Source organism: Penicillium roqueforti, assembly GCF_015533775.1.
Source record: "Penicillium roqueforti strain LCP96 04111 chromosome Unknown scaffold_02, whole genome shotgun sequence".
NCBI classification, from domain to species: domain Eukaryota; kingdom Fungi; phylum Ascomycota; class Eurotiomycetes; order Eurotiales; family Aspergillaceae; genus Penicillium; species Penicillium roqueforti.
This window is the reverse complement of record NW_024067566.1, coordinates 1,496,814-1,519,821: the sequence shown is the minus strand read 5'-3', so window position 1 is coordinate 1,519,821 and position 23,008 is coordinate 1,496,814. Positions and strand designations below refer to the sequence as shown.

At 49.2% G+C, this 23,008-nt stretch overlaps 8 protein-coding genes across 8 annotated transcripts; 5 read left to right on the top strand and 3 right to left on the bottom strand.

The window, feature by feature from the left end:
• Nucleotides 1-371: 371 nt before the first annotated feature.
• LCP9604111_2041 (putative adenosine deaminase) lies at nucleotides 372-1,606 on the bottom strand (the record flags this gene model as incomplete). Its single annotated transcript, XM_039069475.1, has 4 exons — nucleotides 372-566; nucleotides 625-1,285; nucleotides 1,352-1,494; nucleotides 1,550-1,606. The coding sequence occupies 4 exons, from the start codon at nucleotides 1,604-1,606 to the stop codon at nucleotides 372-374; spliced, it is 1,056 nt and encodes a 351-aa protein (XP_038932168.1).
• Nucleotides 1,607-2,859: 1,253 nt separating this feature from the next.
• LCP9604111_2040 (uncharacterized protein) lies at nucleotides 2,860-6,073 on the top strand (the record flags this gene model as incomplete). The annotated part of the gene is made up of 9 exons (XM_039069474.1): nucleotides 2,860-2,874; nucleotides 3,010-3,031; nucleotides 3,096-3,184; nucleotides 3,385-3,645; nucleotides 3,697-4,034; nucleotides 5,006-5,325; nucleotides 5,384-5,431; nucleotides 5,482-5,574; nucleotides 5,712-6,073. 9 exons carry the CDS (start codon nucleotides 2,860-2,862, stop codon nucleotides 6,071-6,073), a joined length of 1,548 nt encoding a protein of 515 aa, XP_038932167.1.
• A 154-nt stretch (nucleotides 6,074-6,227) lies between these two features.
• Nucleotides 6,228-10,119, top strand: LCP9604111_2039 (uncharacterized protein; the record flags this gene model as incomplete). Its single annotated transcript, XM_039069472.1, has 4 exons — nucleotides 6,228-7,122; nucleotides 7,217-8,608; nucleotides 8,660-8,934; nucleotides 8,998-10,119. 4 exons carry the CDS (start codon nucleotides 6,228-6,230, stop codon nucleotides 10,117-10,119), a joined length of 3,684 nt encoding a protein of 1,227 aa, XP_038932166.1.
• A 3,143-nt stretch (nucleotides 10,120-13,262) lies between these two features.
• On the top strand, nucleotides 13,263-15,863 carry LCP9604111_2038 (uncharacterized protein; the record flags this gene model as incomplete). Its single annotated transcript, XM_039069471.1, has 4 exons — nucleotides 13,263-13,286; nucleotides 13,355-13,483; nucleotides 13,557-13,630; nucleotides 14,591-15,863. The coding sequence occupies 4 exons, from the start codon at nucleotides 13,263-13,265 to the stop codon at nucleotides 15,861-15,863; spliced, it is 1,500 nt and encodes a 499-aa protein (XP_038932165.1).
• Nucleotides 15,864-15,942: 79 nt separating this feature from the next.
• On the bottom strand, nucleotides 15,943-17,147 carry LCP9604111_2037 (zinc-binding alcohol dehydrogenase family protein; the record flags this gene model as incomplete). The annotated part of the gene is made up of 2 exons (XM_039069470.1): nucleotides 15,943-16,480; nucleotides 16,546-17,147. 2 exons carry the CDS (start codon nucleotides 17,145-17,147, stop codon nucleotides 15,943-15,945), a joined length of 1,140 nt encoding a protein of 379 aa, XP_038932164.1.
• A 288-nt stretch (nucleotides 17,148-17,435) lies between these two features.
• LCP9604111_2036 (uncharacterized protein) lies at nucleotides 17,436-18,734 on the top strand (the record flags this gene model as incomplete). The annotated part of the gene is made up of 1 exon (XM_039069469.1): nucleotides 17,436-18,734. The coding sequence occupies one exon, from the start codon at nucleotides 17,436-17,438 to the stop codon at nucleotides 18,732-18,734; it is 1,299 nt and encodes a 432-aa protein (XP_038932163.1).
• A 208-nt stretch (nucleotides 18,735-18,942) lies between these two features.
• LCP9604111_2035 (putative cytochrome P450 pisatin demethylase) lies at nucleotides 18,943-20,862 on the bottom strand (the record flags this gene model as incomplete). Its single annotated transcript, XM_039069468.1, has 7 exons — nucleotides 18,943-19,290; nucleotides 19,355-19,905; nucleotides 19,965-20,037; nucleotides 20,099-20,352; nucleotides 20,418-20,477; nucleotides 20,541-20,706; nucleotides 20,773-20,862. 7 exons carry the CDS (start codon nucleotides 20,860-20,862, stop codon nucleotides 18,943-18,945), a joined length of 1,542 nt encoding a protein of 513 aa, XP_038932162.1.
• A 242-nt stretch (nucleotides 20,863-21,104) lies between these two features.
• Nucleotides 21,105-22,679, top strand: LCP9604111_2034 (uncharacterized protein; the record flags this gene model as incomplete). Its single annotated transcript, XM_039069467.1, has 2 exons — nucleotides 21,105-21,283; nucleotides 21,353-22,679. 2 exons carry the CDS (start codon nucleotides 21,105-21,107, stop codon nucleotides 22,677-22,679), a joined length of 1,506 nt encoding a protein of 501 aa, XP_038932161.1.
• Nucleotides 22,680-23,008: the final 329 nt, after the last annotated feature.

The following is a 23,008-nucleotide window of genomic DNA, read 5'->3' as shown; positions in this document are numbered from 1 at the left end:
GGGGATTAAGTAGCAAAGGCAGATTGAATCCACGCTGCAAACAGTATAATGTCCGAAAGAATTAAGTAAATGTTATGACACCAAGGTGAAAAGAAAAGGAGGCGGTACGAGGCGGGCAACGAATTGAGGTTAGCGATGGAAGCTGAACGATTTGAGGCTGAGATCGGATGCCTAATCGGGTATAGCTTCCACAACTGGTCAACATACGTAGCTGAAGTTGAGAATAACATGATTTAGTTGGCTCCACGATATTCTTCTCAGTAGGAAAAATCGGCTGAATTTGGAAACGGGTTTTCTACGTATAATCAATAGACATCTTTTTCTGGTAATAACAAAAGCGACATCCAACAAGCCGATACAGTTCCAACCACTCATGCAGAGTCAAACCGAGTAGCGAATCCTTCCAGCATACTTTGGATTCTCTCTTTGTGGTACTTGCCAGCAAAAATTGCATTTGCAGACTTGATGCACATTTCCAAGAGATCAGCACGACTCAAGCCGAAATGCTGTGCGGCCAACAAGTACTCGTTCGAGACGGGGCTACAGAAAAATCCCACATCGTCGGTCTGTGCAAATAGATAGTCAGAGAGGAAATAGAACTCTATCTCAGTGGGAAGAGCTTACGCAGAGTGCGATAGGGCAGTCTTCGTGTCGCCAATAACCGAAATGGTGATCCAAGAAACCCCCGTTAACCATCTTTGCATGGACATTACAAGAGATACACAGTTCCAGACAGAGCCTGCGCCGCGCAATCTCCTTCTTGACCTCGTCAGGCACATGGATGACATGGCCTAATCGGTCGGGTTGGAATGAAAGAAGGGTTGATAGCTCGCTCGCAGAAGCCGAAGCTGCTGTCTCAGCAAAATGAATGGTGATTCCTAGACCGTTGGCTTTTGCGTTCGAAATTGATTCTTTGTAGATGCTGACATCGCCTTTGGTTGGGTTGCCGCATATATCCACCCCCACAAGACCGCGCGACTTGTTTTCGATGGCAAGATTGACGATCTCATCCGCCTCTGCTGCCGTCATGCTGCCGCGATCGATGGCTAGAATTAAAAACACAGACATCCGTTGTGTTTTACTTTGGAATGTCTCGATTGTAGCTAGAACTGAGCTGATGTATTGCTCTCGAGTGATACCAGGAGATGCTCTTGGTATGGTTCGTAGCTCAAGATACACTACTCCATCTCCAAGAAAGTCCTCCAGGACCGAATTAGTAGCATATACCAAGCTTTCTAGGTCGTTGCAGAGTTGGTAGGTCAACTTGGAGAATGTGGAGAAGAACCTGAGCCTTGGTTAGCATGGAAAATAATTATTTGCAGCATCGTTCGGTGTGGACACAGACACCTACGTTTCCAGTGTATAATCGACCTTGCCCGGAGGCATCAGTACCAGCGGATCCTCTACATTTAGATTGGGATTGTGCTCTTTTTTGCGTTTCCAAATTTCATGCAGGCATTGGCGACTGATGCTCCCGCTGAGATGAGCGTGCAGCTGTAGTGTGATCGAGTCAGAAAAATCGAAGAGGGGAACGAGGCATCAATCATACCTCAATCTTCGGTAGTGCTTTAGTGAATATCTGATCAACTGGCTTTGAATCATCCATGGCTTGGTCAACTAATGAGGGATATTAGTAGAAGCGGGGCAGGTGACTTTCTGCCTTTACAACTTCACATGAACACCACCACCTTGCTATCTCACTGGCTATACTATATGGCCCCCACATTCAAGATAACCTGATATAATGCTGATGTACCAAGCAGATAAACTCGAGCTAATTACATCGCCCAGAATACGCCGAGGGATTGACATCGCGGCTCTTGATAGGCAGGGACTTGACCTCTTTGCTATGGCGCTACATGACCGACTTTACCTTGAATGAATTGGAACCGAGTTTCTAATTCGCGTGGCGTAGCCCTTTGTCTAGTATTTTTGTTTGAAGGTTGGTTTGATTCCAAAGCACCATGTGCTCTCTTTGTTCAACAATCATCCTAAAATTCCCTCGAGACAACCATCCTGCCAGTTCATCAAGTCTGAAACCACCTGAAACTACGCAATGGCCAAGATTCTTGTCACTTTGACATTGCCAAAAGAATTGTCGAGATGCTATGTCAGGTCGACTGTCGTCTCCTTAGATGGCCTGCAGCCGGCCTACTGGCTACGCCGCGGTTTGTTTGTTCATTTGCTTGGCGTGGGCGTTGTGTTTGTTTGAGTATATTACGTGATAATACCTAAAGCACGTGATTGACGTAGAATACATATCACGTGATGCTGGTCATTGCCACGTGACTAATACGTAGTATATAACTATCACGCGATCATAACATACTTAAAGAGCATGTACGGGGAAGAGAGAGAGACTGGGCAGGAAATGAGGGATCAACCTGAAAGCCACCTACCGAAGGTTCATTACTATATGGGGGTAGTCATGCTACCTTATCGCGATCATCTCGAATGAATCGAGGACATGTCACAGTCTACGGAGCTTGAATTATTGCGCATCATCATGGTAACTTGGTCTGCTACGTTTTATTTATTGTAGTTTTCTACCGTTTGTCACGAGTCTACCATAATAAGAATACTGTAAAAGTGGCGGTGTGATGCTTTACAACCAACATCTATGGTGAATGTGGACTTATCATATCCGCGGGATTAACCTGCCTACGACATAGAAGCGGGTTGGGAATCGGAATGAAGTTCACTACGTAGTGCAAGTAACTACTTACCACAGTATATGCAAGCCGTTAACCCTTGCATGTTCCTAGCGTGCCTTGATGGACTTAGATTACACATTCAAATCATTCAAAATCCGCCCTCTAATTCTACCCCACGAATATTCCAAGCTCATTAAACTTCATCATGACTGTGTCATCGGTACGGGGCCTGGACGCGGTTGCTGAGCCTCGATCCAGTGGAATAAACGTTATTGTTGTCGGATTATGAATTGGAGGATTAGCTGCAGCCATTGAATGTCATCGCAAAGGTCATTCGGTGACAATTATCGAAAAGGCCTCCTCACCACGAGCTCAAGGTATGTCAATCCTGATATATATCAATCTGGAAAACTTAAAAAAAAGCATCTAATCAGAAAGAAGGTGATTGCATTGGAATTGGAACCAACGCGGCTCGTGTTGTCTCCAAATGGGGGACAAATGGGCATATTCACCGACAGCTCGAGGCCCAGGTCAGCCATGTCCGAGCAGTCGATATATATGACTATGCGGGGAATTTCATCGTGACAAATGCGATATCTGGGTTCCGAAAGGGCGATGGGTTCTTTTTGAACCGGTGTGACCTGGCGAATATTCTTTATCAGCATACGCAGAACTTGGGATTGAAGTCCAGTTCAGTGCGCGAGTCTCAGAATACTTCGAGACAGACTAGAGGGCCGGCGTGGTGGTCAACGACCAGAAGGTGTCGGCTGATTGTGTAATCGCCAGCGATGGTGTGCATAGCAAAGCTCTAGGATTTGTGACGGGCAAGGATCCGGCGCCCGTGAGTTCGGAATATGCAGCATTCCGGGCATATTTCGACGCCGACGAGATTGCCCCAGACCCTGAGGCAAACTGGTTGCTTGCTGGTGCAGGAAAAACTGACCAGGCGTTAGCATTCGCGGGCAAGGGGTGCGAGTTCACCATGTGCACTGTGAAGCTGGGCAAGGCTGTGATGTGAATCTTTACCCATCCGGACCCCAAGGGCAATGCTCGCGAGTCCTGGACAGCTCCGGCTAATGTTCAGGATGTGCTTGACCAGATCAAGGACTGGCCTTGCTGGGACCAGATTGCCCCAATAATCAAGCGGACACCGCCCGGGAAGGCGATCAATTTCCCCCTCCTCACTAGGCCTCCCCTTGAGACATGGCTATCTCCCGCAGGGCGAGTTCTCTTGGTAGGAGATGCTGCCCACCCCTATCTTCCTATGGCTGGACAAGGTGCTAGTCAGGCTATTGAGAATGCGGCTGCGTTGGCAATTTCTCTAGAGCTTGCAGGGAAGAACAGCGTGCCCCTCGGCTTACAGGCTGCGGAAAAGATCAGGTTGATACATCCGACACATCCTTAAGGTCACTAATATTTTCGGACAGGCATAAACAAGCCACTCTGATCCAAACAGGTGGCAAGGAGAACCACGATTCATGTCACCAACCAGATTGGGACGCAATAAAAAAGAACCCGGACCTGATGAAGACTCCACGGCCAACGTGAATCCTTGAGCACGATTGCCAGTCCTCTGCATACGAGGAGTTTCCCATTGCTGTTGAAGCTATATTGTTCCATAAGGAATATGTCCCCGTCAACGTTCCCACGAAAGGAAAGCACAGGGTGAACGACTTCAAGGGCTTGGAGCAGTCTCTTGGCTCACAGTGGGAGACGAAGACGAATTCCTAAGGTACAAGGGAAGCAGTTCCACTATTTATTATGAATATTATAACAACATGCACTTTTCTGTAGGATTGGTCATCCTGTTTCATCCTCGTTTCACTATAGCTGTTCTAGGTATGGGTCTGTTAGGTATATGTACCTTTTATATGAGTGGGCCATACAAAAGATACCTAATTCTGATAACTTCCGTTTTGTGGGGCATACCCACCCTGACGTTGGATATCATAAGCATAAGTCTCCGGTACGGAAAGATGGTTCATCCGCTCACGAAGTCAGCCAGCCCTGAATTTGTAATGTATCGAGAGTGAAACTGGGAAAAGAGCTAGGTATATTAATTCTCCTGGAGCCGCCTGTTCATCTCATTAATTTGCTTCTCATTCAGAACTATCTCCCCTCCCGGCCACGCAAGGTTGCTTACTTTCCTGTTGAATCGAAATGACCAACACGCAGAACCGCATCATCGTCGTGCTTGGGTCTACAGGACACCAAGGCAAAGGCGTAGTGAGTTCGCTTTTAAGTGACGATTCGCGAGAATTGTGGCATGTCCGCGCAGTCACTAGGGATGTCAATTCCGTTTCAGCTCAATGTCTTTTGAATGATTTTCAAACCTCCGATCACCGTCTTAGCCTTACTTCCGCAGATATTTTCGATATAGAAAGTCTTCAGAACGCTTTCTCTGGGGCTTACGGTGTGTTTGCGGTGACGAACGAGATTAATTCAAGAACGGTCGAAAACGAGGATGACCTAAAGCTGGAGCTCGAAAGTGGGAAGAATATCATTTCCGCCGCGAAGATTTGCCGCATTCAGCACTTTGTTTTTAGTAGCTTGCCAGACATGAGACGAGCGACTTCTGGTCGCTTTGACAAACTTTTCCACATGGATCATAAGTTTATCATTGAGCAGTGGGCAAAGCAAGACCTGCCTGCGGTCACTTGCCTTCTTCCTGGTTAGTCTCCCTGCTGACGCCAGGCGTTCCTGTGGATTTTAACCAACCATTCTCGAAGGTCTCTTCTTCACCAACCTGGATCGTCCGCAGTACTGTCGAAGAGAAGGTCAGTTCTGATAGAGAGTTTCCCGTGGAAAATATTTCTAACTAGTGTAGCAAATGGGGTGGTTCGTTTTTGTCCCCCGATTCCGCCTACAAAATTAGTTCAGTGGGTTGATCCTGTACATGATATGGGTATTTTTGCTGCAGGTAAGTTGTGATATCGAATCTTTTGTAGTCTCTTCTACCAAGGGAGACTTGGTGGGATATCCCACGCCTTGCAAAGGGATACTGGAGAGAAGTTACTTATGGCCAATGAGAAGTGCAAGGCTAAGAGTTTCTCTTAGAGGTATTCGCTTTAGGCATTGCGAAAACAAAGAACAAAAATTACGTCGTTTGCAGTCCGAAATTACGGATGGGCGAATTTGCATCCACCTTTACGCGCGTCACTGGCCAGCCAGCGATTTATTCCCCAATCTCGATGGATGAATGGGCTGATTTGGCGTCCAGAGCGGTAGGAGTTGGATTCAAGGAGGATATTCGCCAAATGATGGAATGGATCTCGATAGCGCCCGAGGACAAGATTTGCTACGGGGCTCTTGATCCAGCCGAAGACTCTTCCTGGGAGGAACTCCACCTACGAGCTAGTTCTTTCGAAGATTGGTTAAGACGTTCTGGATGGAGAGGCCCTCCAGAGGGAAAAATCTGATATGCTTTGATGATGCTCACGTCTGTGATTGAAATAGTACCCAACTGTTAAGCCAAATTTCGATGCCAATTATGACATTGCTCTTGGAGCGAAGAGAGAGAATGGAAGAAGGATAGATTCTCTACGAGATCAAGCCATTGTCGGAGTAAACCGTATGTGTAATAATGGGGGTCCAATCCGTGGATTTCTCGTCAACCTCGCACAGGATGTTGATGCCAAGGTTCTGCAGCTTAACAATCGTCTAAGCTTTTCGTTCTCACTCCTCTTGAACGGTCACCTAGTCTCCATTGTTGGTTCAGGTACCATCGACACAACTAGTCTACTAGCCAGGTGGAAGATGAATGCCCCAGTCTACATGGTCCCGGACCACATCCTCGTCCTGGAATCTCTTCCGATGATGAACGGCAAGACTGATTTCAAGGCATTGAAAGCTATCATCAAGGAATCCATTGGCTCAACAATAGAGGATCCAATATCTGCTACCTCGACACTGAGTGAAGCTGTTATGACAGCTTTATCTCAAGTAGCGGATATTTTAATTGATCAAATTGACGTCAATCAATCAGCAATCAGCTATGGAATCAACTCCTTGGCTGCTATCAAGGTATCCTCGTTATGTCGCCAGTACGGGTTTACAGTTCCCGTGCGCGACATCCTCTTGGAGCCATCTATCCAAGCGTTGATAGGTCGGTGTGACGGGCAGAGATCTCATGTCTCCACGCAAGAGACCAGTCTACAGTGCCGGAAGAAATCAAAGATCACACCCCTTCAAAAGGCCCTCCTCTTAGCTACCATGGACAATCACCAGATGAACTATGTGCAACAACTTTCTCATTATGCTACAGCTGATATCCACCGGGTCAAAAAGGCATGGGAGGCTGTCGTCTCAGTTGAGCCCATGTTTCGTACGTCTTTCAGCTGGTCAACAGAGGAACCCATGCAGATTGTGCAGCCACAAGCTTCGTTTGCTTGGGAAGAAACAACGGTGAAATCTCAACATGATGTCGACGTGGCGTTCCAGGAATTAATCAGCCGTGCCGACCTGGGCAGTAATTTTGCGGTTTTCCACTGTTTTCCACTACGAAGGTAGTGGGCTCAACAGAGGCCAAAGCACAGTGGTGTGGACCGTACATCATGCCTTAGTCGACGGATTTTCAGCCTCCTTGATTTTCCAGAAAGTGGATGCTGCTCTTGAAGGCAGACCCTTTGAGAGCTCTCTCCCGTTCACTATCGCAGCAAGGGATATGGAGCAGCTACGTCGTGAAACACGTACAGAGATCCAAGAACATTGGAGTGATCGTGAGCCACTCATACCTGATGCGTGCGGCGACATAGCATCTCCAAACGCTAGTTTGCTTAGCCCCCGTCAACCAGGCCACGCTCAGATTTCTGTATATGAGAGTGTAGATCGGGCAAAAGTCGTAGAATACGCCTGCGCTGTGAATGTCACCCCAGCGGCCATATTTAATGCGGCATGGATACTGCTGCTCACAACCTACACCAATTCGGACACAATCGTGTACGGAAGTGTCTTCTCAGGCCGCAATCTTCCTTTCTCATGGGCAGACACCATGATAGGCCCGTTGATTCAAACGTTGCCTGTCCTTGTTCGGGTTGACAGGTCCTCATCTACTGAAAAGTTTTTGCAGCAGATTCATCGTGAAATCCAAGGCCTGGCTAGCATACACGTTTCGGAAGTTCCATCAAACATACCAGCATTCTCCACCACAGTTGCTGTTCAAGATGGTGGGCTGAGGAGAGGAACAACAGCCGTAAAGTGCCTCCAAGATCCGTCATTCCAAAATACTGCAGACATTCCTCTCAACCTAGTGATCGACCCAGATGAGGGTATTCGCCTCTTCTATAGGACCGATATGTTCTCACTAACTCAGGTGCAAGACATGGCAGATATCTATGATAGCATCTTACACTCCCTGATTCGCAGCCGGTTCTCTGTGCAGCAGTGTCTCGGCCTGAAATTCCCCGCGCACATGCGCGAGAAGATATTGACAGCCGGAAACAGTAACTCGACTTCCAGCTTTACATGCAATTCGGGTCAAACTATCAGCAGTCTGTTCCAATATTCAACGTGGCACAATGCTTCAGAAATCTCCATTCAAGCAGGAGAGAAGGCTTTGACATATACTCAATTGGCTGAACGTGTGGACAAAATTACAAGCGTTATCACTTTGCTCGTCCCCGCTGGTGCAGTCATTGCAGTTTTGGCAGACCGATCCAGCAACTGGATTGTCGGAATGCTCGCCGCAATGCAAGCCAACACGGTTTATTGTCCGGTGGACGCATCGTACCCTGAGGAATATCGTGCTCAGCTCCTTGAACGCAGCGGTGCCCAGGTTCTACTGCTTCCCAATACTTCGCAAATGGAAAAGACAGGGCCAAATGGTCCACTCACACTAGCGATAGACCATATTCTGAACAAAAACATCAAGCCAGCGGATTTCCAACCTAGGTTACCACAGCCTAGCTCTACGGCTTATCTTTGTTTCACTTCTGGGTCCACTGGCCAGCCCAAAGGTGCGTCTTCGGGAATATTTAACATAGCGTGGAATTATTGACTTGGCATAGGAGTGCTGTGTAGGCATCGGGGCGTTGTCGCCCTATATTCCTCCGTGTCCGCTCGACCCACAAGCCGTCCCAGCACACGAATTGGTCAGATGCTTTCTCCAGGATTCGATGGCTGTATCCACGAGATTCTCTCGACCGTCTGTTCTGGGGGTACTTTGGTACTACCCCGAGGAAAGGACGATAAATTCTCTCACCTGTCAGATGTGGATGTAGCAACACTCACCCCTTCCCTGGCTGGAGAACTGGACCCACGAGACTATCCTAACTTGAAATCGGTATGGTATCCGTTTGCACATCATAACTTTATAGTATATTTCAATTTTCTGACTATCACAAAGATTCACTTCGGCGGAGAACCTGTGCCAGATGCGTTGGTCGAACGATGGGCTTCGGACAGAGAGCTTTATAATATTTATGGGCCCACAGAGGTATTATGGCCCATTCTATCGATCAATTTGAATAATCAACCTATGCTGACGATCGGTGAAATATATATCGCCGGGGTTCAGATATCCCGCGGGTATCTTGGAATTGAAAAGAAGACGACAGAAGAAATTGTACCTGATCCATTTTGCGAGGGCTTTGACCAAGAAATGATGTATCGCTCCGGGGACATTGGCTTTTTGGATGAGCATGGCAACCTGCATTGCTGTAGTAGAGATGATCGGCAGGTCAAACTTCGAGGATACCGTATTAACTTGGACGACATCCCAGCAGTGGTTTATCGGACGATGTGCTCGGTCTCCAAAGCCGTCGCAGTCACAGAGAACGGCGCTGTTGTGCTCTGGGTTGAGCCAGAAATCGATACAGAGCTACTGAGACGCCAGCTGGCCGTGGCACTGCCACCTCATTCGGCCCCGAAAAGCGTTTACTCCATGACAAAGCTGCCCCTAACCAAAAATGGTAAATTTGATATCAAGGGTCTTGTCTCGAACAATCACGTCAAACTGGTTCCCAAGTCAAGTCAGCCCCTGAATTCTCTAGAAGAGACACTTGCAGGCATCTGGAGACAATTGTTGACGTTGGACTCCAAGAGGCAAATATCAAGCGCAGATGATTTTGCCGTCCTCGGTGGTCATTCTCTCCTCCAACTTGCTCTAGCTGCTCGCATCAAGAGCCTTTTCAACATCCCAATTACCGTCAAAGATATTATCTCCGCATCAACGCTCCGAGATCTAGCCCGTCTTATTCAGACTCAGGGCGAGTCACAGGTACATGGCACACCACTGGCATCACCAGAAGCTCAAGTCCAGCCACTTGGTCTAGAAACTCCTTCATCGACAGAGATCGAGTGGATACATCGTTACCAACATTCAGAGACAACAACGAGCTTCAATGTACCTTACTTTGCGGAGCTCTCGACTGATGTTGACATCCAAAAGCTGGCTTCTGCATTCCAGATAGTGTTTAATCGCCATCGAATTTTGCGTTCCAGGTTTACAAGCCGGGGGGGGGGATAAGACGCTTCGTTCAATCACAGGCGAGTCAATCATCGTGCCTGTCGTACGGAAAGTTGACGTCGGACATTATATCAACACTCCCTTCAATCTTGACAAAGAAAGCCCGATCCGCGCCGTGGTTTCCCAAAATCAGTTCGTCATTTGCGCCTCGCATGTTGTGTGTGACTTGACTTCATTCAATGTGATCTTGCGCAAAACTGCTGCTGTATACTACGGTCGAAAATTGGAGCCCGTCAGGCGCGAGTACTTCGACTGCACAGTCTGGAACCAACCCGTTGGCAGTGATAGATTGTCCTTTTGGAGTACCTATCTGAAGGGCCTTCCTATCACAGACGGTCGGGCTCCAGATTCTCCAACTGAGGATCCATCGTGCAGATCCTACCACGGAGAATCCGTGTTCCAGACGATTCCGCCTCCATTATACAAAAGCCTTCTCGCTACCTCTTCCCTCAAAGGAATCACACTGCATCAATTTGGCTTGGCAGTAGTGGGTATCGTTCTTCAGACTATCTGTGGCCGACATGATGTACTCCTCGGGTCTCCATACATGAACCGATCTAACACAAGGGATATGGAAGTGGTCGGCTTGTTTCTTCAGCCTTTGCCAGTTAGAATACTGCTAGAAAAAGCGGATTCTACAACTGAGAACGCTCTTGAAGAAGTTCGATCGTCATCTCAGTCTGCGCTGGCAAATGCCATTCCCTGGTCTTCGCTGCTGAATCACCTAGGACTACCATTCCCAAGCCATCAAATTCTTAGGCAAAGACAACAACAACCTTTATTCGATTGCGTGGTCACTTTCCACGACCAACGGACACATGGTAACGTCGAAAATCCCTTTCCTGTCAAGGGGGTAAAGCCAGTTCAAATTTCCACAGAAGGCTCGAAGTTCTCATGTCTCTTCGAATGGCAGGCCGATGATTGCGTTAAGAATTCGATATGAGTATGACACCGATGCCTTGCCCACCACAATCATTGATGTGGTCAAAAGCTTAGTGCTTCGCTGTCTGGAGCGGATGTTAGACAACAAGGTCTTGATGCTCGATTTACGGTCTGAGATTGAAGACTTGTTTGGGGCGGAATGTCACCGTCAAGGGTTGTTGAGAGCTGATGTGCAGCGATTGGGAAGAGCCTTCCTCGTGGGAGTGTAGAATGTATCCTGTTCGATTTTAATTTCCCCTCCTCCCCGCCTATCAGGAGGGCCTGCAACGGCGTTCCTTCATGTTCATATATGACAGACAGAGCTAGTAAACCATCTGGAAAAATGATAATTAGGGAATTGTTGCTCGCATTGCGTGAATTTTCAGTACCGCCTTCCCAATTGGGTTGAGCACCTGCCTCACTTGCTTCTGCCTACCGCTCTCCTCACCGCGTCTTAATCTGTACACCCTTTTGTATTTGACGGAAAAACGGTGGTAAGGCGAGTGTATTTGTGGCAGAAAAATCTCAATAAATTCTCTAACTCTCTAAAACTGACAATAGTCCTAAAAACATGACAATCTGATGGACAACTTAGTAATCAAAACAAACAAAACAAAATGAAAGGATATTTTTCGGACGAAAAACCAGCCTGGTCAATCATGTGACCTAACTGTATCAGGGATGAAAAATGACAGTATTTATCCTAGATTCTGACAGTAATAAACTGCATGTGATAGTAGCAAGACAGCAGGTACCTACAGTTTGTGTGTAAACCCCTAACAAAAATAAGTCACTCCTGTCATATCTTGTATCAACTGTTTCACCAACCAAGGGGTTGAATCCTATAGGAATCAGGTAGAATATAGAATTTTTTTAATCAAAATTCATACTATGTAAACCAGAAGTACCCGATCAGGAAGGCGATACTAAAAATCTAGGCATGCAACAAGTCCCTAAATTTATGGCGCCAAAGGCTTCATTTAACCCACCCCAACATGTGGTGAAATATGAATGAGAATGACTAAATTGTAACTAGGTAACTAACTTTAGCTTTAAGAAGGCGGTAATAAGTGGCGATCAGGCGTTATGTACTCCGTACTTGTCATAAGGACGATGGGCTGTTCGTGCAATTGAATGACAATTGTTAGAGAAGAAGAGGCTGTAATGTTACACACGGGATGTTCGGAGTAGCCTGTAGGCGGTGATTACTCCGTGGTTCGGAAGTTACCCGAAACGAAGTATATTCTATTACAAGCATCTTATTAAAATTGCGGGTTTTGTCATTGATGTCACAGGCCAGACTTTACAGAGATGTAAGGTGCATTCAGACGAGATGTTGAGTACAGAGCAGAGAAAGGACAGCCTGTTGTATAGTCTTATGCGGACGTCCCATGCAAATGGACATCTGAATCGCTTACGCTTGCTTCTATTTGGGAAGGAAAGATTCCTTCCATACATAGCAGCTGTGATCAAGTCCTGCTCTTTCCTTTGTTGACCGGATCGTCACAATTGAGTTATATATAAAATTACAATCACCACCCATTGAGGCGGTATATATTTCAATCAGACACCTCTTTCAAATTCGGTGAAAGCCACAAATCCGATAAACGGAAAACTGCAGAGTTCACGATTAAAAAAAAAACACAAAATATAGGACCTAATGTAGGTAGTCTACTAACCTGGCCCTTTTCTCCCATTCAACAAACCTTTTGGGTTGTTGTACCTCATTAGAGCCCGGGCTTACTGACTTGCTTACTTCCTTCTTTAGTAACTCGGCCGAATGTACGGCCCAACTGCCTTTAGATTAACTTCGCGATATTAGTTTACCTTCCTAAAATTGAATGATGTGGTCGAGATATCCTGTATGTATTTCTTGAAGTACCCTTTCTAGACCCGTGGGCGGGACCCAAACCCCGAAATGGGGTTGTCAATCCCGAACAGGGCTGATGTTCAGGTGACCACCATGTCCAACAAATATGAAGGTTGGCATACCAGCTATTAAATTGGATTGAATTTCCGAGGTTTCTGCTGGGCAATATTAAAAGTGGGCCTACGAAGTGGGCCCAAGGCCGAAGTACCCAAGGTCAAATACTCATGGAACACCACTGTACTTGCTTACTCCGTGCTTGCCTGTCAGCTTGTGGTTACATTTAGTTTGAAATTTATAAAGTCGCTAGAAATTGAACTAAATGCGGCTGTAGAAAAGTAAATGATTAGAGAAAATGAAAATTGTTGTATACTCATTAGTTAGTTACGGCCGCGGAACAGCATATGAATTAGTTCCTAATGGTTGACTGACCAATCTTCCCGGCAGAATATTAGGGGCCGGCCCGCGGCCCCATACCGGGCGACATCCAGAACAAAGTGGGACCTGCCCCATGGGGCCGAATCTGATCTAAGTAATAGAGAACGTGATTTGCTCTATCACATCTGCGTTGACGTGGTATGTACGATTATCCCGAGTTATATATAGTGGGTCAGTTGCAGCGGGTTGAATTGTTAAATGATAACGATAGATGACGATCTGGACAGTCTTGGAGGGAACCATTCCTCCCATCCTCCGTACTGGCGCACTCATCTGCATGGCTTGGTAAGAACGCCCACAAAGTTAAAACCCATGCAATCGAGACCATCCGCTAGTTTTTCTTTCTTTTCTTTTCTTTTCTTCTCATTGTACTGATTACTCCGTTCGAATACACCTTCCGCTCTCGTAACGACTGGCAAATAACATAGAGACACGGATAACTAAGAGTTAGACAGGGTCTTATGACTCATTTTGTATGGACTAGTGAATGTAAGTAAGCTCGGTATTGCGGCTAACCCGGTGAAGCGGAGCCATAGGCTATTCCGGCCGCATGAGACTCGTTCTTTTAGTAGACCTCTGCATCCCGCTATAGTCTATTATCTTATTCGCCTATAGGGATCTGTAGCTTATGTCTCAGCTTCATTGAGGGGTAGTTTAAGTGGGGCTGGAGGCACCAGAAATTCATAGTATAATGTGACTGGCTAGCATGTTAAATTTCGCTACGAGTAAGTATGCTAGCGTGGCTCTTTGAGATGCACGGCCTATTTTCTCACGCGCAACTAGACCTGGAAGATAGCTAGTTCATATACTTCTTTTGGCATAGAGTGTTCATGAAGCCCGATCCGATAGGTGACCCTAAATCGCCCTGCTGATAGTGGGCGGCGAACAGTAACCGTGGTAAAGTGGAGTAAAGAGAAAGTTGTAAAAGAGGGAAAAAGTACTGAAGAAAACGAGAAATAAAGATACGTCTAGGGAGACATTTGCTGGCACGCAGAATATCGTTGATAGACTGTCCAGTATGGATAGCACCCGCCACGAATCCCCACAAGTCGAACAGCCTCGTCGATCTGCTTGTGACCGCTGTCGAGGTCAGAAGCTGCGTTGTGAGCGTCTCTCACCCAATTCGAGCATCGAGGACTCTTGCCGTCGGTGCCTCAAGGTCGGCGCCCGCTGTGTGACAACATTTTCCCACCGCATCACCAAAGCGAGACCCTCAATGGCCAACGCCTCGCTACCTTCGAACAGGCCCAACCGCATGAGTTCATCCGTCTTTGGCCCCGACCATCGAATGGCCACAGTATCACCAAGCCCTATCTTAATCCTCGACTCGGACTCCCAGCTACCCCATCTCGGCACAGATACCAGCCCCGAGCGTCCAATCTCCGACCCCGAATACCAGACGTACGGCGATATCTCGATGGATGCCGCCATCTCGGGCTTTCCAGGCTCGGATTTACTAGACTTCACCCAGGCCTTTATCGACGCGGACGCTTCCTGGGCGCAGAACAATGACGAGCAGGAAGAAAGAAACAACCCGACGACGACTCTCGGACTGGACAGCCATGATCCCGCTCCTCTGCCATTGCGCGAGGAGGCAGTCCCCCCAGTAAGCGCCTATCACTCTCTACCCTGTTCGCGCCGGCGTAAATCCAACAACCAGGGCCGGATAAACTGTGCCCCAAAGCCCAACGAGAACTGGAACGAAAGACTGTCGGATATCAGTGCGGGTCTTCTCCAAGACTTGACTCTTCTTGACTCTGGAAAAGTGGCCGGCACACTTCTCTTCGCTACCACTCGCCAGCAGACGACCATGAATACTAGCGAGACCGGATCACACCAGTATCTGATTGAACATATGCTCAACAGCTCCGAAGAGCTGCTCCGCACCCTCCGAGAGTTTAAACTCTCGCGACCCCGCAGCCGAAGTGGGACAGACCAACCTTCACGAGAAACTAACCGAGGCCTCTCGCCGGCCTCCCTGACGGATCGGCATGCGCCGACGCCGAGTTCGCGTAACACGAGTGACGGCTCCCCGGCTCCTGCTCCAACTTCTCCCACCGCGTCTAGTCATCCGTCCAAGCGTTCTTCAGACGAGTCCGAGACCGTGGATCCGATCCTGACCATGCTCATGCTGACCTGTTATATCAGCCTTCTGCGCGTCTACCGGGAAGTCTTCTCGCTGATACGGGACTCTATTGCGGAGACAGCCACCATGGTGGAATCCAACTTCCTTCCCACGCTGCCCAGCATCCACATCGACGGGTTGGATGTTGCGCAACGACGGGATCTTCAGATCCGGATCCTGCTCCAGGCGAGCGCGCATCTTATTAGACAAATTGATGAGTGTATGTGTGCGATCCGGCTCGATATGCACGGCGGCCTTACGCGGAGACTATTTGATATTGTGTTAGATGTGCCCGAGGCGGGCGGTGGTGGTGATGTGGGAAACATGAAAAAGTCCCTCGCTCAAATTGTGAGAGCGATCAACCTCAAGCTGGGGAACACTTGGGAATTTTGATTTTGCGGATTTATAAGCGGAAGCGGGGCATAGAAATTTTCTATAATAATAAGAATATATATTGCGATGATATTCCAACCTAAGTATAAGAATCGTTGATGAGCACGACCAACTTTTCCCCGGATGTCTTTTTGGACCGGAGAATTTCTAGCCCCTCGAGAATACCCGCAAATCGACCTGGCAGAAGCCGGACAGGATGGGGCTTGAAGCGTCCTTGATCCAACAGACGTTGGACGGATTGGAAGAAATGAGCACTTTCGGCTCGGAGGCGAGGATTCGCCGGTCGTTCGTAGCCATCCGCTAGTGCGATTTCTTTGCCACTAGCAGCCAATCCTACAATCATTTCTTTTTTCACCGTCGGCCGCAGATGGAGCTCTTCGGAGGGCTTCTCCAAGCAGGTGTATTTTCCTCCGACGCGGCCAAAGGTCTCGTAGCAGATCAGCTGCGAGGGCACATCCGTGATGATGTCGAGAACATGACGCAGTCGGCCTTTTGTGTAGGCTTTGATATCCACAGCACAGGTCTCGGAATGATAATCAAACGATTCTTCTGCGCCGTACTCCTTGACCAAGGCATAGCTGTGCGGGGAACATGTCGTGATGGGTTTGTATCCGGATCTGGATCGGAAGGTCAGTCCATCGCGTCGAAACCTGTGGCTTCCCCCCATGGAATGGATACATACGCGCGAAGAAGCTGCAAGGCGGCTGTACCGGTGGAGGTGCTACCTCCATACACTAGCAGGGGCGGTACGTCGCCTTCAATCGGCGCGTCCGGAGTGCCCGTGAGCCCCAGGGAGTCATAAAATGCTATCCAGAGCGTCGCAAAGACACTCCCACCGAGTACCGCTCCCTGCGCGAAGGAGATCCGTTCAGGAAGCTTTAAGAGTAGATCGGCATGGGCGACGATGTACTCGGCAAAGGTACCGGATGGCAGATCGATCGGGTTGGAACCATGCACACCTCCACAAACACGATCACCCACCTGAAGATCGGGCCTTAGCTTGGCTGCGTCGGGGCCGATGGATAGCACGACTCCAGAAAAATCACAGCCAATGCGAGCGCCAGGACTGGGAAATCGAGATGACATCTTCCAGTCGCACGGGTTGATGGACACCGCGCCCGTTCTCACCAGCACCATGTGTGCTTCTGGAGTAGGGATTGGGGCATCATCACAGATGACGGGTATCCCTTGATCGCCCTGTGCTATGACCGTCTGATGGGCTGGCAAGGAGACCCATTCTGGCGAGAATCCGGTCGGCAGACGGTGTTGGTGAAGACGAGTCATTGTTGCAGTGTGTCTGGAATAGACCGGAACGTCGAACTCTCACTCTCGGAATCTCTCCATCAGGAGAAATGACAGACATGACAATTACCATAATAATACATGTAGACATTCGTCTTTGTGTTCATCTGCGCAAGGTCGGACTCGGATTGTCGGCCTCGGGAGGGCGTTCGGCGAGGATTCGGCTCAGCGAAAACCACCAATCTAGACCTCACCTGGGCGTCAACAACGATATTATGATTTGTATTGCCTGTTGACCGGCCATTGAGAATCATAGTCATTACCATCAGGATGGCGAGAATCAGGTTGGAATTTCTGTCCATCACGTTGCCCGTTCTTCTTCTTGCCTTTTTACTGGCACGGGAATTCGACCTCAAAAACGTCGGCGATGAGGGGAAATATATCCAAACGATCGAACAACAGCTTGATCTGCCCACTACATGTCAAACCAGCCATCTGACGGCATTCGAGACGGCTAATCCGTCCATCCTCTTATCCACCTCCCCATTGGACCCGTTCGATGCACCAAAATTCTCCGCTCTCAACCGGACCGCCGGTGAGCAATGGGCCTTTGATGGGACGTCGGCATCCGGTCGCAGCGGGCTGCTGCTTGGCATCTACCGTGATGCATCTTATGCATTCCTTGGCCCCGGCAACTTTCGAGTGTCGCTCGACGTGGTCTGGGACAACGGGACCACCTTCTCCACGGTCGATTACCTCGCCCGGTCCGTCGTGCATGTCTGTGAGAACCAGGTGGTCGGGATCTGGGCCAGCGCCATAGACGAGTATTACGTCTTCCAGGCGACGCGGGATTCCAAGCACGCCAGAGTCCACATCCACACTAAGGAAGTAACCGGCTCCTTTGCTATTCACTCCACCACCCCGTCCAGGTATCCGAATGGCGCACTCGTTTCGGACAAGGTCGCATCGACCTGGAATGCGCCAATGCTCCACTGGGGCGAACCCATACCAGCCGGCGGGATCGAAGTTGACCTGACTATTCAGGGAAGTGCGTTCCGATGGACCGGCTTGGGGGGCCATGACCGCTGGTGGTCGGGAAAAGGATGGCTAGAAATCCTGACAAAATGGGAAGCCGTCCGACTCACAGCTGGGCCATACTCTCTGAGCTTTTGGCAGCCAACCTCCCGGTTAAATGGCGTCTCGTATCCGTCGCCCTTTCTGACCAAGCACGGGGTCAATGTATTTTCTGCGCAACGCAATTCGGTCTCCGAGACGGACAACCACATTCTCTACCGGTCTGCTCCAGCCCCGAGGGACGGGGGAAGTATGCATGATCCGGTAGGGTACGAGATCGAGCTGATCTCGCCGTCAGTGGGGAAGAAGTGGTCGTTCACTTTGGAGTATCGTAACCAGGAGTTTGCATTCGACCTTGGTGGCGGGGCGGGAGGCAGTGCGTATGTTGGGCGGGTCAAAGGGGGAGAGGACGGCGAGGAGCCGTACGAGGGCGTTTTTTTCATTGAACATGTGGATGTCGAGTCATTGACGGTGCCGAAACTGTATGTGATCGTCTGCGAGTGGTACTATCAATTCCGAGCAAAAGTTTTGGGGAGATGGGATGTGAGTATGTAGATGAGCAAGGCATATCTATACCTAGTACAAGTTCTATATATGATCTTCAAAACTACTGTCTAGTCGCCATCCTATGCGAAGGTGTATAGCGCTCAGGGGTCAATTTGAATTATTTGGGAGGGTTGATGCCTTAATATGTCTGAGGATGCCTTAGGGTGCCTTAATCTATACCGCTTTCGACACCGCTCTTGTATAAACTAGACGCTTCTCACCTCTCCACTGGGATGAATCGCACCTCGGGTGTGGGCAATTTCCAAAACCCTTCAAATCTCAAGTCTCTCTCCCAATCCAGGCTGGATTGATTCACCAAGTCCATATCAAAATGCCATGCTAGCTTGGCCAGCGTCATTCGGGTTTCCATGTACGCCAAGTTTACGCCGAGACAGCCTCGTGCCCCCAGCGAAAATGGCCGCGACGCCGTCTGGTTATCTTCCTTGAATCGGACATCTGCTAGTGGCTGCGTGGTAGCGAGCCAGCGTTCCGGATGAAAGTCCCGTGCATTGCGGAAGTAGTCCTCGCGGTGGGCGGTGGTCCAGGACGCAGTCGACACCGTTGTCTGGTTGGCGGCTGGTTAGAACAATCCCTCGCATATAAAGATCTGGAATGGAGATGGAACTTACACCGGCGGGTACCATATGCCCGTCTACCAATGCACCGGGGCTAATCCGGGGTAGCCCAAAGGAGGTCGGCGGGCAGATGCGCAGTCCTTCTTCGATGATAGCATTGAGATACGGCAGACCCTGAAGTGAGTCGCTGGTAATGGAGGACGAATCTTCAAAGGTGCGGCGAATCTCCTGCTGGAGATGCCACAGTTTGTCTTGGTTCGCAGCCAGATAGTACGTGATGGTGGCCAGGGCCGTGGCAGTCGTGTCCGAGCCGGCAATGACTAGCACATTGGCCTGTGCCATCAACCACTCTTCAGATTTATTCTCCGATTTGTCCGCCAGCAGCCGAGCAAAGAAATCCTCCCGCGTTACCGTATCTTTGCGGGCGACCCGAGCACGGACCAGATCCCGCGAGTATTCGAGGAACAGGTCGAATTTCTTTTTGATATTGGCCGGCAGAGCGAACAGAAGAACGGGCCATAGAAGCGGAAGGCGACGCCCAATCTCAAACAAACAAACCAGGATGCCTGCATCATGGATGGTATCAATCCAGAAATGCGATTTGGCTAGTGGCGTTAGTTGGCATTGTAGGTAGGCAAAAGAGGAATATATTTCTGCTCCTCACCAGACTTGACAGCTCCAAAAGGTTCCGCGAAGGCAAGTTCGCCAATGATATCAAAACTCAAATAATTGAACCACTATTCATGATTAGACCCTGTCTGAAATGGTAGAGCGCAAGAAATCGGGGGTTGCTCTTACTTCCCGCATGTTCAAAGCATTTTCGGTGCCGTGCTTCTTCAGCTGAGATACAAAGAGGTTTGTATAATCATGGATGATGGACTCCTGTGTCTTAAGAGCCCGTGCACTGAATCCATGTGACAATAGCTTGCGGGTTTCCCGGTGCTTTTCGGGGTCACGCTCCGCCACGATGCCCGGTTCTGGTTGGGGGTGCTCGTAGAAGGTGCCTTTGATGAATGTGTTGTGGTCCTTTGACGTGGCATGACCATATATATCTGATATTCACTCCTGTCAGTAAGTCCATTGCTCGATTATCTATTTCCTTGTTGGTTGATCGGACCTTGGAAACTCTGTGCCGTGCTGAATGACAGCTCATTTGGAGCGATCCGAACAACGTCTCCTAGAATGATCAGTCAGTCAGTCTGCTTCAGCAACCTAGAAGATGGAATCCGAGGAGCCAGACCATATTTCTGGTGAGCCTCTTCAATACTGAACGGATATCTTCCTCCCATCCAATGGTAGGCATACCACAGATGAGTTGCCGCGGCCAACTTGGGCCCTGGATACCGGGACAGAGGATGAAACCAGAGTCGATAGACAGTGCGGACCACGTTGAACGCGAAAATTATCTGCCGCTCTAACTTTCAGCTATCATACCCCCCACTGCTTCTATGGAACCGGATTAAGATACTTACGGATGCCAACAGCAGTCCGAGTGTAGTCCAGGACGTTATCTCCATATATAAACCATCCCTCAAGCCATTAATACGAAATTGGGACAGCATTGTGCCTGTCCACCGTCGTTGCAATGCTTTCCTTTCCTTTGTTCATTGACTGTCTTTCTCGTCCGGTGATATGTACAGACAGCATCGGTGTCGGAGAGGTGTTCGGATATCCCCTCCGAGAGTGAGCAAGTGTGTGTCCGAATCCTGCCCTCTCTTCCGACCCTAAAACAATAATAGCACGATTGGCAGCATATTTTAATCGACGAAAAAAAGAAACCAAAGTTTATACAAATTCATTCACCATGCTCAGCCCTACTGTGCTGGCAGCGGCCGGTGTGGTCGCCCTTCTCATTCTCAGTAAGCTAGCTTTCACGCCAAAGCAACTGCCCAATGAGCCAGAAGTGATACCGCACTGGATGCCATTCTTTGGGCATGCGTTTCGGTTTGCAAAAAGTAAGCGGGAATTCTTCCGCTGGGCCAAGTAAGTCGATTGTCATGACTTCGTTGGAGATACAAATCCGCTGAACACCCACTTACAACATTGCTTTAGTCGCAAGGTCGAAGGCCAAGCTTTTAGTGTACCTATGGGGGGTCGGAGACACTATATATTCAGCGACCCGGTGGACATTGCGGGAATTCATAAGAACGGCAAGACGTTAAGCATCCGCGGCTTTGTTCGGTTTATCTACATCTCCATCTGGGGATTCAAAGCGGCGGATGCCGACCAGATGTGGAATATTAAGCCTGAATGGCATCGCATGGACCTAGAGTGGCTGCTCTCGGACAAGAACGACATTATCGCGATGCAGTATTTGCAGCGGATCGAGGAGCAGCTTCGGAACCTGGACGCCGAAATCGACGCAGCGCCCAAGAAGACCATCACGCGGCCCGGTCTAAAGACCGTGGTCGACGTCCAGGGCAAGGCCACTGTGCAGGTTCTGTACGGTGCAACCACCTTGCAAAAACATCCGGGCCTGCTGGACGACTTGACTACCATGGTGCGCGACGGCTTCTGGGGCTTGCTCTTCCGCGCGCCGCGGTTCCTCTACCGCGACGCCTACGAGGCTCGGGACCGCATCATCAACACCTACGCCGACCTAGTGGAGAATATCGAAACACGCAAGGACGTCTCGCAGTATCTCTACGAGCGGACGGTCTACCTGACCCAGTCCGGGATGAGTCCTCAGTGCCAAGGCGCCGATATGCTGCGGACCATGTTTGCCTCGCTCCTCAACTCTATGCCCACGGGGTATCTCGCCCTCCTCCATATTCTGGCTGAGCCGGGCCTGGCCGACGAGGTCCGCAAGGAACTCGCCGACGCGCAATATTCTTCCGACCGCAGCCCTGCGGAACTGCTGGAGATCCTGCCGACAAAAATGCCGCTGCTGCGCTCCATCTGGCACGAAACCCTCCGCATGCACAACAACTCACTGACGGTGCGTGAGGTCGTCGCCGATACCCAGTTCACCGGCAAGAAGAAATGGTTCGTGCAGAAAGGCGGGGTTATCAACATCCCATGTGGTCTCATGCACTTCAATGAGGCCCTGCACCCGGATGCCGAGTCCTTCCACGCGCGCCGGTTCTTGGAGAAGTCGTTGGGCGGAGAAGGCGAAAGCCATGCCCGGACGACGAAGCCGTTCGGAGGTGGTACAACCTACTGTCCGGGGCGGGTATTTGCCGAGAAGCAGATGATTGGAATGGTGGCCGCAATGGTAATGCGCTACAACTTAGAAATCGCGAATGCGGACTGGAAGATGCCACTGGTATCGGAATTCGACGATATCACCAAACAGCCGAACGTGTGGCTGAAGATTTCTAAGCGAAACATTGTAACTAGCAGAGCCACTGAAGACTTAGTTGAAGTAACCGATCTTTAGCCGTGAATATACATACATTATTCCCCCGTTCTTTTTCCATAATAATTGATAGTGTTACTATATAATATGTTAATAGGATAGTCATAATAGTATACTAATCTATGGTATAGTCATCGGTAGATATTGCAAAATTCGTTCTAACTAATTGTTAGACTGGCTATTCAACTGGGAGGGAGAAAATCAGCCATGATTTCAGATCGGCCATCAACCCCGACTGTCCGACTCCATTCCGACTCCGACGAGTTTAGGAAGTTTGCTGGAAATAGTGCTTGTGGAGTAGCAGTAGCAGAGCCGATCCTGGAAAATATACTCCATATATTTCTCACCAG